This window comes from Ahaetulla prasina, chromosome 4, assembly GCF_028640845.1.
Source record: "Ahaetulla prasina isolate Xishuangbanna chromosome 4, ASM2864084v1, whole genome shotgun sequence".
Lineage (NCBI taxonomy): Eukaryota > Metazoa > Chordata > Lepidosauria > Squamata > Colubridae > Ahaetulla > Ahaetulla prasina.
The window spans coordinates 130,631,510-130,651,563 of NC_080542.1; the positions used below are offsets into that span (position 1 = coordinate 130,631,510).

General features: G+C 37.5%; 1 protein-coding gene across 10 annotated transcripts in view; it reads right to left on the reverse strand.

The window, feature by feature from the left end:
- The window catches only part of PARD3 (par-3 family cell polarity regulator), a 734,935-nt gene that overhangs the window by 597,132 nt on the left and 117,749 nt on the right, over window positions 1–20,054 (reverse strand). For all 10 annotated transcript variants that reach the window (XM_058181713.1, XM_058181712.1, XM_058181707.1 and 7 more), the window contains exon 2: window positions 18,870–18,971. In XM_058181713.1, the coding sequence (XP_058037696.1) occupies window positions 18,870–18,971 (102 nt within the window). The remainder of the gene's footprint in view (window positions 1–18,869; window positions 18,972–20,054) is intronic.

Below are 20,054 nucleotides of genomic sequence, written 5' to 3' on the forward strand. Positions count from 1 at the left end.
TTCATATAGCTCACATAAATATACCACTTACAGGAAGATGGCAGCAATTTTGGTTCTTTATTTTGATTGCCAACAAATTAAACTGTATCATCTTACAACCTCAGATAAACAATAACACCAAACAGACTACTACTGGCAATAATCAGCAATACGGCCAGGGAGTTAACAAACAGGCTGCTTTAAGGAAAAAATATAAACTGGAATTATTCGATTCAAGAATAATTGGCATCCAGTGCGACCAAAAAATGCTAACTTTCAGTAAAAGGGTTATTCTCAAAACTAGTTTGCAATGCCTGGAATCAAATCTATCAAACTATGTTTCACTATTCAGGAAAATTTAATTCAGGTCTGCTTTGAATCCACTGTTTCTAAATGAAAGATTATATACTTGGGGGAAAAGAATCCTTTGTCAGGATACAGTATTGGGAGTACAATGTTAGACAGAACAACTGAACCCAAGGATTTAGGTCTGCTCACAGACTTCAAAGTGAACAAATAGTGTGGCCCCGGCAGCCATGAAGGCAAACAAAATTCCGGGATGCATCATTAGAGGGATCATCCAGCAGGAAAAAGGAAGTTCTAATCTCACTCTATAGGGCCGTGTTGGTGAACCTATGGAACACATGCCGGAAGCGACAAACGGAACCACCCCGCGCAGAACACACAGCCTCGCTAACTCCTCTTCCACGTTCCTGTGCACACACATGCCGGTCAGCTGGCCTTTGAGAAAGTGGGAGCACTGAAACTTGGAAGAGTAGCATTCTATCGAGCATGCATGCACCGGCACCCGAACTTCCAGGTTTCCATCACAAGCCATTCATTGGGTGCACGCAGCCTGTTCGTTGGGCGTGCATCCACACCAGAAACCGGAAGTTTGGGGTCTGGCACTTGCACGTGCGACAGAACGCTGCTCTTCCAGGTTATGGCGTTCCCACACGTACAAAGGCCAGCAAGACTGCACGGTCCAGGTGGGATGGTTTTGCATGCCATTTGTGGCACGCAGACCAGTACGCAGTGACATAAAAGTTTAGCCATCACTACTATAGGGAATTATATTTGGAATAATGGCTTATTCCAAAATCCATTTGGAATGCTGTGCCCAAATCTGGAGAAATCACTTTAAAAAAGATATTGATAAGATTGAGTGACTTCAGAGATCAGCAACAAAAATGGTGCCAGGTCAGAGGGACAATACATTATCAGGAGAGATTGAAGGAACTGAATATGTATAGCTTGGAGGACAGAAGGGAAAGGGGTGACGTGACAGAAGCCTTTAAATATATCAAGGGTGTGAAAAAAGTTTTAGAAGGCAATATTTTTCAATACAGGTAGTCCTCGACTTACTACAATTGAGCCCAACATATCTGTTGTTAAGCAAAACATTTGTTAAGTGAGTTTTACCTATTTGACGACATTGCTTGCCACAGTTGTTAAGTGAATCACTGAAATTGTTAGGTTAATAGCCCGGTTGTTAATTGAATCTGGTCTTCCTACTGTCAGAAGATCGCAAACGGTGATCACATGACCTTAAGACACAGCAACCATCATAAATATGAGCCAGTTGCCAAGCATCTGAATTTTGATCACGTGACCATAGGGATACTGCAAAGCTTATAACAATGAAAAATGGTCATAAGTCACTTTATTCGGTGTTGTTGTAACTTTGAACAGCCATTAAATGAAGTGTTGCAAGTCAAGGACTGCCTGTATTGAGCAAAACTAAGAATACAGAGGCATAACCTCAAACTGACAGGAGGGAAGTTCCAAACTAATGTTAAAAAGTGTGACTTCACAGAAAGTGGAGGCTTGGGACCAATTTCCAATGGAGAGAGTGGGTTGATCATCAGTACAGGTAATCCTCAATTTACAACAGTTCATTTAGTGGTCATTCAAAGTTACAGCAGCACTGAAAAAAGTGATTTATAACTGTTTTTCACAGACACCAGCTTTTGCAGCATCCCCACATTATGCTAAGTTTTAATTCTTGATTTACAAATCACAGTGGCTAGGTTGCATTATATGCCAAGCCAAAATCAACTTAACCTTCATAATGACATTGCATCAGTCAGTCATACAGCCCAAAGATTATAAATTAGAACATGTTTAAGGCATTTTAAAGAGAAACCAGGCTTGCTTCAAATAATTAGACTTGATTTAAAACACCCCACTATGCAAGGTTGTTAATCATTCCAGATGAGACAGATATGAACTGTCTGAGGAGAATTTACTTTAATGAAAATTAACTCTTGGCCTTAAGTCCAAGGTTTTCAATGTTTTTAGGTAAGTAAAAACCTTCGAATGTCAAAAAGGGAAGAAATTATGTGTTACTCTCCAATTTAAAGCATATGCACTATTTTCTTTCTGCAATGTGGGAGTGAATGATAGCACTGATAGATGAACAGCACAAAAGCTTGATTGAAATTAACATAGTCTAGATTTAGTACAAAGTTTATTGCGCAATTATAAAATGCCATGAAGGAAAATGGAAGGCCATATATCCAAACACCATAGAATCTTAATTCTTCAAATGGAAAGTTCAGTTGTAGCCATTAATATAACAAGACATATGTAGATGCATATCTACACTTTGTCATATCATACAAATTAGTTAAGCAGTCAAGCTTCCAAAGGCGCTTTTGCTGTTGCAACTATTATTGCTTCTCAACTTGCCAATAAACTATAAGGAGAGGATGGGGGAAATAGAATTAAGCTCGACATCAAGATGCCAGTTATGGGAATCAAGGTTATTTTGGCAGATGTTTGCCAGAGCCGAAAAGACTTTTTCACAGCAATACTAGAAGTCTCCATTGGACATTGTGATCCAAAGTGGTGAGGGAAGACCTGAACTTTTAACTATATGGGTTTGCGTGGGAAGTAGTTAGAAATGGTTTTGCCCTCATCTTTGCCGATATGATATACTCAATAAAGTTTTGCATTAACAGTTTGGATCGTCTCAGCTGTTCTTGCTTTGGTTGGGTTCATCAGTTGGAATGAAGCATAAGCATTTAATGTTTAACACAAATAGTCCTCATCTTACAAACATTCATTTAGAGATCTTTCGAAGTTGGAAAACACTGAGAAGCATCTTACAACCAGTCCTCATACCTGTGACCATGCCAATTTCCCTGTGTTCAAGGTTTGGGTGCTTGGCAACTTGTATATATTTACATTTGAATGTTTGCAATGATCACTGTTTACAATGGTCCCAGCTGAGATGTGATAAGTGAAGATTTGCTTAAGGATAATGGTGATTCACTTAATGATTTAACAAAGCAAAAAATGTTGTAAAATCGGGCACAAGTCATTTAACCACATCACCTACCAATGGAAGCCCTGGTTCCAATTACTGTTGAAAGCCAAGAACTACCTTTAATTCATTTCTGAGATTCCCACCTCAGAGGTTTTCTATTAGACATGGGAAAATCATGAGCACAGACTGACCTATGTTACTTGTGAAGTATTGTTAAACAAAGTCAATGGGAAAGCTGGATTCACTTAACAACCAGGTTATTCTCTTAACAGCTGCAGTGTTTCACTTAACAACTGTGACAAAAAAAGTCCTAAAGTGGGGCAAAACTCACTTAACAAATATCTCACTTAGAAACAGAAATTATGTACTCAACTGTGGTCATAGGTCAAGGTCCCACTCCTGTTTACCCCATAACAACAACCCTGTGAGGTGGGCTGGGCTGAGAGAAAAAATGACTGGCTCAAAGTTAGCCAGCTAGTTTTTATCCTAAAGAAGGATCAGACTCCTGGTTTCTAGTCTGGTGCCTTAACCAGTAGACCAAACTAGCTCTCGTGTGACCTGTTTTCCCCAAAATAAGACATCCCTGATAAGAAGCCCAATCAGGCTTTTGAGCACATAGCAATAAGGCCAAGCTCTTATTTCAGGGTTCAAACAAATATAAGTCAGGGTCTTATTTTCTGGAAAACATAGTAGGAGTAGTGCAGTTTATTTCCTTTTAAAATGTTTACGCTAAAATTGATCAATTATACAGTATGTATCTCACTTATTTACCTTTATCCCCAAATTTATACTTCCGGGGGAGCTTCCATAAAATTCAAAATGTTTCACTTGTTTGGGAGTTTCAGAATTCCCTGGCGTTTTATATGGTATTGCCCAACAATATTTCAATTATTGATTTTTCTCCACATTTCAAATTGTGGAGAATTCCTGAATGCACTCTTCAAACCTCATAAAATAATTTGCAGTTTATGTTTGCATCAAGAAATATTGACCTTAAGAAGATAAAGTTCCTGCCACAATTTTTCCTTTTGGGAATTATAACGGATTGTACAAGGATTGAGACTAAATTGATTCTGAGTTTAATAACAGCAGCAAGACTGTTGATTGGACAATACTGGAAGAAAGAAGAGATACCTACAATAGAAGAATGGATACTGAAAGTTATTAATTTGGCTGAGATGGCTAAAATCTCAGCGTTTTTAAAAGACAATACGCAGGAAAGATATTTAATTGAATGGAAAAAATGGATTGATTATCTACAAAACAGATATCAGATTAAGAAATATCAGATTGCCTTTGAATAATTAGAAAGTTATTTTATGTAATGGGGAGGGGGTTGGGAGATGAAAAGCTTTGGATGTGGTTATTTGGATTGGAAGGGAAAATTTTATTCTATGTTTGGTTTATGTATAACAATACCTTGTGATTGACCCGGGAAGCCGGGAGGGGAGGGGAAGGGTTTTGGGAGGGGGGAAAAAAAGGGGGGAAATGTTTTTGTTTTTTAAAACTCTTTCAATAAAAAAAAAAATATTAACCTGAGTTCAGAGAATTATTAGCATTGTATTCATTTGTCCAGAAAACATTATTTAAAATGTTCTGAAAAACTCCTCCTGTGGAGGTCATCATATTCTGCAATCCTGACAGAAATTTCTTTAAAACCAAAAATAATAAGTCCCCAAGTAAGCATGTCCTACAAAATCAACACAAAATGTGTGTATGCAACCATTTGTGTGCTTTTTATGAATCAGGAAGGCTGTTGTCAGAATGTTGGCAGTCTACATCCTGCATTTGCTTCCTTCCTTTATTAGCATCATATTAGCTGATCTCAACAGTGTAATTTAAAAAGAGAAATGATTTAAAACATTTTAAAAAGCAACATAAAAATTTTATAGACAAGTACCAATATTGTTTTTATTGGTTTATTGTAAGTATTATATTCACAATTACTGTTTTCCTTATATGTCCACTAAAACCAGCTGAGAAAATAAAAAATTTGTAGAATTCAATAAAAAGAAAATGTGAATAAACCTGAAAACAGACTAAGCGAAAAGATACCGTCTAGTCATTTCTCATTCTTTTCATGGGCATCAACAAGTTGGTTCAAGCAAGCAGTACACCAATAAACAGCTGAGGCATCCTAAGAAATCTGTGAAATCTGTCAATCACGCAAAACATAAAAAACTGCCTTTACAAATTTCTACTTTCCAATTGTCATTAGCAACACAAAATTTCTTTTCGCATGAAACAAGAAAGGTGTAGAAAGTAGAAAGGTATGTGGTTACCAGGGGACCAGAATAAAACTTCTATAGTATTGAAAACAGAATTTTACTTCCTACACAACATTGGATAGTAAGGTCTTGTTTTATTTAGAACAGTATATTTATTAGACAAACAAAATCTTATCACCTCATTTTTCATTGTCTCTGTAAGATATAGAGGCAACAGATGTCTCCAGAGTCCAAATTTACTTGCCCTTCCTATGCTTGAACATTTACTTTGAGCGTTTTTCTCTTTATATATATATATATATATATATATATATATATATATATATATATATATATATATATATATATATATATATATATATATATATATGTATCTCACCTTTTTTGAGGGATGCAGTGGCTCAGTGGCTAAGCCGCTAAGCTTGTCAATCAAAAGGTCAGCAGTTCAGCAGTTCGAATCCCTAGTGCCGCGTAATGGGGTGAGCTCCCGTTACTTGTCCCGGCTTCAGCCAATCTAGCAGTTCGAAAGCATGTAAAAAATGCAAGTAGAAAAATAGGGACCACCTTGGGTGGGTGGGTAACAGCGTTCCGTTCCCCTTTGGCATTTAGTCATGCCGGTCACATGACCACGGAAATGCCTTTGGACAGGACTGGCTCTTTGGCTTTGAAACAGAGATGAGCACCGCCCCCTAGAGTCAGGAATGACTCGCACATGTGTGCGAGGGGAATTTTTATCCTACCTTTATTGGTAGGAGAAAGAGAGAGAGGGAGAAGTGTGTGTTGTTCTAAATAAAACAAGTCCTTGCTATCCAATACACTTTTCTCATCTTATTTTCCACACAACGACCACCCTGTAAAATGGATTGAGTTGAGAGAGAGACTGGGCCAAGGTCACCCAGGTGGTTTCCATGGTTAAGTTGGGTCTAGAACACATGATTTCCCATTTACTAGCCTGGCACATTAGCTATTAGATCAAACTAGCTAGCTTACCTTGTGCAGATAGTCCTCAATTTACAACAGTTCATTTAGTGGCTGTTTGAAGTTTCAACAGCACTGTAAAAAGTAACTCAGGACCATTTTTCACACTTACAACTGTTGCAGTGTCACCATGGCCACGTGATCAAAATTCAGATACTTGACAACAGGCTCATATTTATGACAGTGGCAGCCTCCCAGGGTCATGTGATCACTTTTTGCGACCTTCTGACAAGCAAAGTCAATGGGGAAGCCAGATTTCACTTAACAACTATGCCAAGAAAAGCTGTAAAGTGGGGCAAAACTCACTTAACAAACGTTTCATTTAGCAAAAAAAATGTTGGGCTCAGTTGTGGTCGTAAGATGAGTACTATCTGTATAAATAATTTTTGTTTTGTTTTGTTTACATTTATACCCCGCCCTTCTCCGAAGACTCAGGGCGGCTTACAGTGTGTAAGGCAATAGTCTCATTCTATTTGTATATTTTTACAAAGTCAACTTATTGCCCCCCCAACAATCTGGGTCCTCATTTTACCTACCTTATAAAGGGTGGAAGGCTGAGTCAACCTTGGGCCGGGCTTGAACCTGCAGTAATTGCAGGCTTTGTGTTCTTAATAACAGGCTTTACCAGCCTGAGCTATCCGGCCCTTACTATTTTACTTATTTTAATGAAAGATCTGCAAGAAATATCATTTAACTGCAAGCAGGAGCAGGTGGGGCCACAAAATAGACAAAATAATAGAATACGAAGAAGCCAAAATGCTCTGGGACTATAGAATTCAAAGAGATAACATCTACCACATAAAATGTCAGAATTAACAACTGTCAATAAAACCAACACGAGACTGAATAGTGGACAATGTATTAACTGGAGACAGCAGACTAGAAGAGAAAGAAATGGAGAAAATCATTAAAAAAATGAAGATTTGCAAATTGAAGTGGAATGACTGTGGCAAAAGTAAGCAAAAATAGTACCAATAGTAATAAGCACCTTGGATGCATTCCAACAACATCTGGAGTAGCATTTGAACATATTTGGCATTGATAAAATCACCATCAATCTAACCCAAAAAAAAGCAGCTCTATTTGGAAAAGCTTACATCCTATGACAGTGCTTTTAACACTATAAAATGTCAACATCTGCCTGTCCCACATCCTTGGAATGTACCAAATCCAGTCAAATATCTGGCTGATTGTACAACTAACCATAATTAGTAATCTCATCCAGTGGTGAAATCCAAATTTTTTTACTACCAGCTCTTGGGTGGGTGTGGCAGGGGAAGGATACTGTAAAATCGCCATTCCCTCCCCACTCCTGGGAGAAGGGTATTGCAATATCTCCATTCCCACCCCACTGTGGGGTCAGCCAGAGGTGGTATTTGCCGGTTCTCCGAACTACTCAAAATATTCGCTACTGGTTCTCCAGAACCTGCTGGATTTCACCCCTAATCCCATCCAAAGGAGAGGGCCCTGTGAAATCCAGCAATGCTAAGGGCTGTACTAAACAGATGCAGCCATATCAAACAGGTCCTTAGCTGAAGATGTTCCAAAAAAACACATTCCATATAATAAAAATATATAATTGGAATTTCATATCAAATTGACTGTCACCCAGATTAACAAGGCTGCATTGAATATATGGCTCCTGGACATTCATCAAAATATATGCTACTGAACAGGGCTCAGTTCTAGCTAGTACTAGCCACCCAAGGCATGCAGCTTATAGGCTACTAGAAGGCAATCAAAAGCGAAATATTTGATGAAAAAAATCTACTCAATTGTGGAATGTTTTTTTCCCAATAAACACCACTGAAATGTGAATTTCAAAAGTGAATGTACCAGCTTTGGAAAGAAAGGTGTCTGGATTTAGAGATCAATGGCGCAAATGAACTTATGGATCAAAGGTGTGTAATTGTAAAACACAAGTTCTTTACCAATGCTGAATTGGAAGTAATCGGGGGAAAAACCAAACAACTCAAAATTCAGATTTATTCAGAACTATCAATGATAATACCAATTTGCAGACTGGGCAACAAAAGAGTAGAAAGCGAAGAGACTATGTTATGAAGAACAATAAGGAAAAGAAACTCGAGTTGCTGAAGAATTGCAAGCACTATTGCAAGAACTCATTGTGAAAAGCAAGGACTGAATAAAAGAAGCTGAAAATGTGTGTTTGCCAAAACTGAATCAAATTAACAAGAAAAATTTGGCCAAACCACTGAAACTGTTACAATGGTTCCAACTGCAACATTGGAGCCAGTTGATAAAGACTATGTAACTGCTGAAGAACTGAGTCTTAAAACATCAAGATATGACGTACAGAAAAAAGAAACCTTAAATGGAAAATGCAATTGGAATTGGAGATAAAAAGATTCACATATAATTGAGCAATTAAAGAATTTCAGGCAGAAAAACTTGAAAAATAAGAAAATCAAAACTAATTTGTATGTGATACACAATGTGAACAGCGAAGGAATTGCAGACACTGTAGACCAACTGAAAAACAGTCATGACAAATTGCAAAGAAATCAAGTGCTATGACAATCAAATGATTAAATTCCAGCAGTATTTACAGATTTGTAGCAACTCTAAAACCCACAAATAATGAAAAACCTATCAAAGAAAAGACTAAAGTTTTAGAAACATTTGAAGGAAAACAATAGGAGCCACTATAGAAATAAAAACATGGATCAAGAAAGTTGAAAATGCAGTGAAAGTACTCGGAATGGAAACCATGAAGAAATAGTACAAAAGCAATTAGACAATATCAAAACCTAAAATGTACTAGTATAATAATTTTTAGGTCCTCGGTTAGGACATAAATTATTAAGTTTCCAACAGTCTTAGGACATAAATTATTAAGTTTCCAACAGTCTTAGACTGTGAATCGAATGTAGATTACCTAAACAAAATACAAGCTTTGAGGGTGTATATTTGGACATTTGATATGTTTAATTTGTATTTAAAGCATTTTACATTTAAACTGCAGCTAATAAATCAGAAAACCCCAGCAATTACAGCATCAAAAACTGTGAGTAACAAACAAGCCTTTACACAACAAAATATAACTATCACAAATACTTAAAGCAATGTTCCACAATTGGACCAAGCACATCAATTTCCATAATTAAAATAAAAGAAACATTAGTGTAAGAACCATCAAGTTTAATGATGGTCATATGAAATTATCAAGTCCTACACTAATCCACCAATCAAAGAGAAAATTTTTAAACCCTTCTTAAGACCATCAAATTTTCACAGAGCCTGGAATTTATAACAAAAGTCCTAAATAAGAGTAAACAGTTTTGCTAGGGGAAATAAAATGGAGACAAAGTGGGGAGAGAGTTTTATTGGGGGAAAGGCTAAACACAAGCACTAAGACTTTAAATTGGGTTCTGGCTTGAACAGGAAGTCAGTAAAGAGCCTGCCTTATAATCAGGTCTGGAGTATACTACAAATAGTCCTTAACTTATGACCACAATTACCAGTAAAAACAGAATTTCCATTGCAAAGCAAAACAGTTGTCAGATGAATTGCACCGGATTTTATGATACCTTTGGCTCACAGTTGGTAAGCAAACCACTCAGTTGCTAAGTGACTCACATGCTTGTTAAGCAAATCCTGGTTGATTTTGCTTGTTGGACACCTGCTGAGAAGGCCACAAAGAATGACCACATGACCCTGGAATGTTACAACTGTTGTAAATACATGCTGGTTGCCAAGTACCCAAATTTTAATCATGTGACCATGGGGATTCTATAATGATTGTAAGTCACTTTTGCAATGTCATTGCAACTTCAAACTGTCCTGGACGGACGGATGAATAAATGGATGGATGGGTTCTAGAATGTACAGAACAATAAACATATTTGTTGATATATTTCCAGATATATATTTCCCTTCTATATATTTCAAGGCAAAACATAGTCACTTCAAAGAATGTCAAATATTTATATCTGCATATGAGCAACAACTGTCTAAGGTCAAAAGCACAGATGTTATTAGTCCTATTTCATAAGAACTTTTTTAAAAAACAAAATCAGAAAGAGAGCAATGGATTGCATGCATGAAGTATATAGGGCCGGAATAGCTCAGGCTGTTAAGAAGCCTGTTATTAGAACACAGTAGCCTGCAATTACTGCAGGTTCAAGCCCGGCCCAAGGTTGACTCAGCCTTCCATCCTTTATAAGGTAGGTAAAATGAGGATCTAGATTGTTGGGGGGGCAATAAGTTGACTTTGTAAAAAATATACAAATAGAATGAGACTATTGCCTTATACACTGTAAGCCGCCCTGAGTCTTCGGAGAAGGGCGGGATATAAACGTAAAAAAAAAAAAAGTAGAACTAACAACAGGAAAGTTATAAAGGAGAGTGAGTTGGATCTAGTCTAGTGACTAGAGCAACAGACTAGAGTCTATTCTAGAATCTATTCTAGTCTGTGGGGTTGCTGTCTCACCTTGAGCATAAAAGCCAGCTGGGCTTTAAACTACTATGATTCCAATGAGACAATCCTATGATGTAGTTGCTCTTTGTAGAATAAACATGAAAATTAAAAGAACTGTACCCCAAAATATTTACAAGTGTAAAGACAATTTACGATCAAGAGAAGCCATTAATGTGTGGTTTCCAAGTATTAACCCTGAGTATCTGAAGACTTTATGAATGCTGACTGATTTCAACTGTTTATTGTGAATCCATTTTTATCATCATTTCAATTGTTGTTTTGAAAGAGTATCTTTCAAATAAAGAAGTGAACTTAAGGCTTCAAAATAAAAACTTCTGGTGGATTTCAGGACTTGTATCATCTAAGTGACATGTCCCAGCTTGTTCTTTTGGGTCAAAGAATTTAGTGCAACAATAAATATGTTTGCATTTGAACAAGTACAACATTTAATCAGTTTTACAGGTGAGAAAAGCCAATGAAAAAACTGGCCATGAAAATGTGTCATCTGGACATGAATACAGTTGTTCCCCTGATTAAGGTACAGCCCAGATACCTTTCACAAGCAACTTCATTCTTAAAATGAAAAACTTGTGAAATGAATGCCTACCATATGTGATATCAATAAGATTGGTAGGAAAACTGATGGGATCAAGTATCCTTCCTCACCTCAATCACTAGCCACCGACTGAGTTCAGCAATTCAACTGAAAGTTGAGGAATCTTTTTTTTTTTTAAAAATTAAACATAAAATGGTCCAGGTCATCTTCGACCACTCCACAAACTATCTTCAATCAATTGTCTCTCCAGCCATCTAAACGTGGGCTACTTACACCCTACATTTTCTGCAGCCAGGGAGCAGACAGGCAGATGTTAATGAAAGGGTAAGGATCTCTTGCAGAGCGTTAAAATGGATTTTGCACATAAAGCAATTTACAATCTCACTGGAAATTTCAGATGGCAATTTGATCACTTAACACAGCTTTACTCTATGAATGTTTCATGAGCATCTATTCAGCAGTCACTACAAAAATGAGCCTTTTGTTTTCACTGCCACTTCCTCAAAACACACATTCAGCCGGCTCCTCTTTTCCAAGGTCAGGCTGGTAAGATGACATGCCTATAATTTCCTCTTCCATAGGTGAGCCAAGCTGACCTGAAGAAGGCAAATAAGGAGCAATGACACTGACCCCACTTGCAAAGATGTCTGATCTAAACAATGTTACCACTCTGCATTGTATTGCCTTGAGTGAAAAAAGAGAGGAGGGAGCAGGGAGAAAAATGCTGGCTGAATATTAAGAAATGGTAAGGCCAGTGAAAAACATAAGCTTATCAGGCAGTGGTGAAATCCATTTTTTTTTACTACTGGTTCTGTAGGCGTGGCTTAATGGGCGTGATGTGCCTTGGTGGCTTGGTGGGTGTGGCAGGAGAAGAATACTGCAAAATTTCCATTCCCACCCCACTCCAGGGGAAGGATACTGCAAAATCCCCATTCCCTCCCCACTCTTGGGGAAAGGATATTGCAAAATCTCCATTCCTATCCCACTTGGGGCCAGACAGAGGTGGTATTTGCCAGTTCTCCAAACTGCTCAAAATTTCCACTACCGGTTCTCAGAACTGCTCAAAATTTTCACTACCAGTTCTCCGGAACCTGGATTTCATCCCTGTTCTCAGGTACTGAACATAGGATGTCAAAAGCAGTCACAACCATTCCTATAGGGAAGTGTTTTCAACCTCAGCAACTTCAAGATGCATGGACTTCAATTCCCCATCTGCCAGCTAAGCTGTGACAGATTTTAAAGCAGAGAAAAATAATATTGATAGACCTGTCTTCCTACTAATAACTCTTACGAAACAAGTATAGATAAACTGGTGCCAACAAGACACTACCAAACTTGATTTATTTTATATATGGTTACAAATCAAGTCAGCCAGTCCACTCCAGGCATGAGAGGGGAAAAAAATGTTATTTATTTTCATTCAGTTTAAAAAGTCTTAAGGCTGTTCAGGTTTTCATCTAGATATGCAGCATGGAAGGCCACTCAGGATTTCTAAATACTGAAAGGTTTGTAAATTCTTTCTTAGGGGAGTCTCGATTTAAGACTACAATTAAGCCCAAAATTTATGTTGTTAAATGAGAAATTTGTTAAATGAGTTTTGCCACATTTTACGACTTTTCTTGCCACATTTGTTAAATGAATCATTGCAATTGTTAAATTCGTAGTATAGTTGTTAAGTGAATCTCGTTTTCGTACTGACTTTTCTTGTCAGAAGGTTGCAAAAGGGTGTTAAATTAGTAATATGGTTGTTAAGTGAATCTCGTTTTCGTACTGACTTTTCTTGTCAGAAGGTTGCAAAAGGTGATCATATGACCACAGGACAATGCAACCAGGGGTAAAATGCTCCCGATTCGGACCGGATCACTCAATCCGGTAGCAATGGTGGCAGGTGGTTCGGAGAACCGGCAGCAAAAATCCCTGCACCCACCCCCCATGCCCAGCTGAGCCACACAATCATCAGAGGGTTTTTTTTTTAAAGCATTTTTTCTTTGGCCAAAAAAATGCTTTTAAAAGTAAAAAAAAAAGCCTCTGAAGAGCGCGGCTCAGCTGGGATTGTCAGAACCGTTTAAAAGGATTTTTTTCCTCTGGCAATCCCAGCTGAGTTGTCTGATAATCACAGGCTTCTAAAAGCATTTTTTCTACAACCTCTTCGGCTGAAGAGGTTGTAGAAAAAATGCTTTTAAAAGTTAAAAAAAAGTTGGCCACGCCCACTCAGTCACATTACCCCACCACCACCAAGCCACGCCCACAGAACCGGTAGTAACAAATTTTACATTTCATCCCTGAATGCAACCATCATAAATATACAGTTAACAGGCATTTCAATTTTGATCATATCACTATGATGAAACTGTAACAGTCATAAGTGTGAAAAATGGTCATAAGCCTCTTTTTTCATTGCTGCTTAACTTCAAAAGTTCATTAAACAAACTTTTGTAAGTCAAGGACTACTTATACTTTGATTAGACAACATCATTACAATTTGTTAAATAGTAAAAACTAGGAAATATATTAAATATGAAGATGCAACTAATCTAAGAACATAGATTTTAACATAGCATTTTAAACAAATTGGCAGCAGAATAAATAGGGGGAAAAAGAATTTGCTTAATTGTTTTTCAATAAATGGGAATTCTGGGGCAATCTCACACAACATTGCAACAATCATAAATGTAAGTCAGTTGTCAAGCATCCAAATATAAATTATGTGACCATGGGGATGCAATGGTCATAACTGTCAAAAATCGTCATAAGTCACTTTTTTTCAGTGCCATTGTAACTTCAAACAGTCACTAAATGAATTATTGTAAGTCAAGGACTACCTGTATTTAATCTACTTGGAAACCCCTTCAGGCCTTTCGACTGTATCACAAAAATAAAACTAGGGGTGGAAAACTTCAAAAATAAGAACATAAACTATCCCTCCTAACTTAAAGAACAAGCTCCCAGGGAATCTCTCTCACCCTTATTTGATATCACCATGGCATTTGGCCGGCTTGCTGTGACCCTTGTCTACCAAAACTAAATATCACCTCTACCCTAGAATAAACATTACCTTCAGTTCTTCAAATGTCTAAATAGAAGCTCTCCATCATTTGTAATTCATCAACTTACCATGGTCTAAGGTCTCAGGACAGATGATTCTGCCACTGTTTGGTGTAGGGCCGTGATGGCGAACCTATGGCATGCATGCCCAAAATGGCACATGGAGCCATGTCGCCTGGCATGTGCACCGTCAACCATTCCTCTTCCGGGTTTCTGGCACACATGCACGAGCAACGATCAGCTTGCCTTTTTGCATGCAGCCATACTGGAAACTAGAAGAGTTGGTCTTCCATTTTCCTGCGTGACCATGCATGTCAACCCAGCTGATCATTGTGTACACATGTGCTTCAGAAATCCGGAAGAGTAGCTGAAACTGGAAGTTTATTTTTGGGCGTGGGCATGTGCCTTGGGCAGCTCCTCTTCCAGGTGCCAAAAAGGTTCGCCATCACTGGTCTAAGGGTTGGCGATATTAGGTGGACAACCTGTGGACTCTGTAAGGTGCCAGATCAATAGAGCACCTTCTAAGCCCAATTGCTGAGAATCTCTATAGCAGTTCCTTTTTAAATATTGGTTGGTTTATTTCAATGCCACCAATATAATGCAACTTGTAGGGAAGTGCTACAACAAAGTACCATTTATTATCTTATGCTTTATGCTGTGCTTAACTTTAGACTATAGTCTTAACCTTAATAAGAACAACAAAACACAAAGAATTACCCACTCTTCCCCAAATCTCATCAGACAAGCTCTCCTAACCTTGGTCATTCTGAGACCTGATTCCACTCACCATAGCCTCAACTTCCACTTAAACATTCAGTTTATTCCCTCTTGGTCTAATAACGATTTGTTCCTGCTTCTTTAAACATGACTGTGCAACTTGTCTATGCAACAAGTTATAAGTTAGACTACGCAACCTCTTTTTTTTTTCTGTTTTATATATAGTACTTTTCATCTCCATTGAACAGTGTGTGAATTGGGTACAATTCTTTAAAAATTCATAGTTTGCATATCTGTGGTATTCGTTACAATATTAATAATATAACTATTTATCAATATGATTTATAATAGTATATAACATTGTCATAAACTTCTCTCCATAGCAACGTTTTCTTTTCTTATATCTCCTCCTTCCTAACTTCTGTTTCTTTTCTCTAGCCATTGATAGACTGTGGAACTCTTAACTTGTAAATAAGAAAATGAAAGCATATTCTGCTTTTTTAATGGCACCTTTAATAAACAATAATTTAAGAACTTATGATGATGATGATGAATATTTTATTATTAGGAATGCTACAGTCTTTTAGAAGCAGCGGACCCAGGCACAACACCATCTTTTCCACCCACTGCCAGTCCACAGAGCCAGAACTATTGGGAATTCACTGCTTTAGCCAATTTGTAAAAAAAAAAAAAAAAAGCATGCTATTAAATACCTTGCATGAAAAATCGCCAAGACAGAGTATACAAGTCCAAACTAACTGACGATTCTTAAGGTTTAATAAAGCACGATTAAAAGCATTCATGACAAGGGAATGACCAAAATATTAGAAGCCAGTGGGCGTAGAAAGGTATGCAGCTGGCAAACATGACAGTCAGAGGCCTTCTAAGGAAACAAGAATCCAGCCTGAATTTCTAGTTCATTGCTATCTGGTGGCAATCAATACAAATATTAACTATGCGCCTTGCACATCTGACTAACAACCCAAGATTTTGCAACAGAGTTTTGCCTTCAGAAAAAAGGAAACAAAGCTTAATAGGAGGAGGAAACTGGTGAGCCTCGATTATCTGACAGGTTTCTGGGCTACTAATGCAAATGCTGCTATTTTAAGCTGAGGCACTCAAGAATTATGATCAATAAGCCATTGATATTAAATACTCATAGTTTCGCTAGTCAAACGTTCTTTTGAAATCTGGTGTTTCTAAAGTTTCAGGTCTTCAAAAGCAACTGGGATGAGGAGTGATAGGAGCAAATTAATGCAGTTAACTTCCTTTCCTGATAATCTATCAAAAGATTCCCGCCTACAAGAACTTTAATCTATCATTAAAGTGTATACTACTTGGAGTCAACAAAGCTAAATCTATCTCACTACATTAAAGGTTGATCACACGAATCCTAGCATCCAAATCTACTCCCAATATTTCTTTACTCAACCACTACATGAGGGGACAGTAAGAGACGATGGGAACATGATGGTTTCTCATAATCAAACTTATTCTCAGTCTTCCTTAGAAGGTGGAATTTCCATCATTCCTTAAAAGTAGCAACCCAGGAATATTATTTATTGGGTAAGAACATATTGTAGTGAAAGGTAAAAAGATTCCAGAGAAGCTTTGTATTAAAATTCCCTAATCTGATGTTTCCAGATTCCAGAATGTCAACTACCAGAATTCCAACTAGTATGAAATTCAATTTTTCTGAAAAATATCAAGTCAACGAAGCTGTTTTGGCTATTATTGTGAAAAAAAAGTTTAAGAAAAGACTCTTATCCTAAATATCCTACACATGGTGACCCATGTGCAAGGCTGCATCTGCCCTTTCACAAGGCCTGGGGGCTCTAGGGATTTGAATGAGGGACAGCAGATTTTTACTAAACTCTGGCAAGACTGAGTGGCTTTGGGTGTATGGAACCTCAGGATCATCCTTAGTTCTGAATGGAATTGCACTCAAAGAGCAGGAGGCAGGCATAACTAGTAGAGCTTTTGCACAACTCTGGTTTGTGCACCAGATGCAACCTTTCTTGGATCATGGCCTCCTTGCACTCAGTTACTCAAGATCTGGTCATCTCCCTTCTGCGGTGTGCTCAATGGGGCTGTCCATTTGGAAGTTTCAGCAGGTGCAAACCACGGCAGCAAGAGCAATCTCTGGGGGCCCCAGGATGGCCCATATTACACCTTTGCTTCATTGGTTACTGGTTGGTTTCCAAATTCAGTTCAAGGAGTTGGTTATGAACTTTAAAGCCTTTAATGGCGTAGGTCCAAGCTACCTAATGAACCATCTTGTCCCGCTAGAACAAGCCTATCCTACTGCAGAGGGGGCCTACTATGGATCCCATCAGTCAAAGAATTTTGACTATCAGGATCTTGAAGATGATCCTTCTCTTCTGCAGCACCCACACTTTGGAGCATCCTGCTGTCTAAGCTAAGATCTATCTCCACCCTTCTATCCTTCTGCAAGAGCTTGAAGATCTGGCTCTACTGGTTGGCCTGGGGACCAGATGGGGGAATTCCATGTTGGAAATAGTTGCTGGATTGAGGGCAGACTCCACATACACTCCTTGCTCTCTGCTCTCTACCCATCCATCGTTTTGTTATCATATTGATGTTTTCTTTTCCTTGTGTTCTTTTTCATTGTTTATTCTATTGTTCTATTATTTTATTTCTGTTTACACTCTTCATTTATTCCTTTTTATTGTTACAAGCTGTCTAGAGCAGGGGTCTCTAACCTCGGCAACTTTAAGGCTGGCGGACTTCACCTCCCAGAATTCCCCAGCCAGCAAAGCCTTAAAGTTGCCAAGGTTGGAGACCCCTGGTCTAGAGTAGTTCCACAGCGAAATAGGGAGGCAAATAAATAATATTAATAATAACATTGCTTAATATTGTCTTAAAACATTTAATATCATAGAAAATTTTATACATTTTTATAATTTAATAAGCTAATTTCTTGAATAAACTTCTGCATGACAATGGTTATTTTTTTTTATAATCATAATGTTTCAAGTTCCAAGCTATAGTCAAATTAAATCCGCTATGTCAAAATACCTGTGAAATATAATCAAAATGTTTTGTCAAGATTTTCCATTCTACCAAGATAATGTATATTTGAAGTTGAATATTTAATGTAGCTGTAGAAATATTAATCATATAATGCAGTGAAATAAAATAAGTTTTAGAGGCATTCTTAAAGTACTTGTTAAAGTACGCATTTCCAAATAACATTTTTATAGTTCTCTTTTGAAAATTCAGCTTGGAGTAGAACTTCTAAATGTTTGTCTCACATTGTTAATTGTTCCTTCAGATTATTTATAATTTTAATTAGAACAAGCATCATCATAAAAAAAATAAAAAATATTACTTAGCAACTGATCTCTTTGTCAATTCTAAGTTATTTGTTTCAAATGTTCTTTTTCCCCAATTCTTTATTTATCTGGAAAAAGGACTTATTACTCAACTAATTTGTAAAATAAGAGAAGCATGATAAATTTGCTGAAAATACAGTTAACCAGTAAACACGGTTTCTACTCAGTTGGACTGTCTTAAATTCAATGTTACCTTCTTTTCAGGTAAAGTATTCCAGTTCTTCATACAATATTAGCATCAATAATTTCTCACAGCTCACATACAAGAAATAGTCTTCTTTGAAGTATTAATACTCACTCTGTCTTTGTCATCAGCCACGTCACGAACAATGTCATCGCTGTCTAGGATTCCACCATCGCTATGTTCTAGATGATGCACCTGTATCCAATAGTTTGGATCCTGCACACACAAAAAGAAAACCATTAGATATTACTAAACACATACGATTTATAAATCAATAAGCTATTGCTTATTTGACGGTGCTCCCCACAATGAGTTTTCATGCCTTCCAAGTAAAGTTGCCTTCTATAAATCAGTTGCACTGATAGCAATAGCAATAGCATTTAGACTTATATACTGCTTCACAGTTAGCATATTGCCCCCACCAATCTGGGTCCTCATTTTACTGACCTCAGAAGGATGGAAGGCTGAGTCAACCTTGAGCCTGGTGAAATTCGAACTGCCAAATTGCAGTCAGAAAAAGTAGCCTGCAGTACTGCATTCCAACCACTGCACCACCAAGGCATTGATCACTGAGGAGCTTTGGGGACACAGTGGTTTAGAATGCAGTATTACAAGCTAACTTACTGCTGACTGCCAGCAGTTCGATCTTGACCGGTTCAAGGATTACTCAGCATTCTATCCTTGCAAAGTTCAATAAAATGAGGACCCAGATTGTTAGGGCAACATGCTGACATTTGTAAACCGCTTAGAGTGTTGTAAAACACTATGAAGTAATATGTAAGTCTAGGTGCTATTTCTATTACTACCTATGTCAACACTATTTACATTAGTGGTAGTGGATCCTCAAAGTTTCCAAGTATTAAAATGCCTTTCATTGAAAAAATCAGGGATTGAACCGGGAGATGTGTGAAAATACTTGATCCTAACACAATACAATGACGGTTTAAAAGTGAATGCGTGTAACTTGAAACCAGTGAAAAATGCTTACTCCTATATTCCTAAACAACATCTCTTCCAGGAGCCAAGCATGGATTAGGATTGTCGTATTTCATTGCAAAGATCTGAAGAACCAGGAGAGGGAAATGCCCTCTAACCATAAAAGATTATCTCTAACCATAAAAAAGAAAGAAAGATTAAAAAGAAAAGAAATAAACTGAGGTTATAAGGAATATTTTTTTAAAAATATACAAAGAAAACAGAAAATCGCAACATATAATCAAGTTTACAAGATGTTCCTCATAACTGGCTCCCCCATCCAGGAGAACTCTAAACATACCCTCCTTTCTGTCAAACATCTTA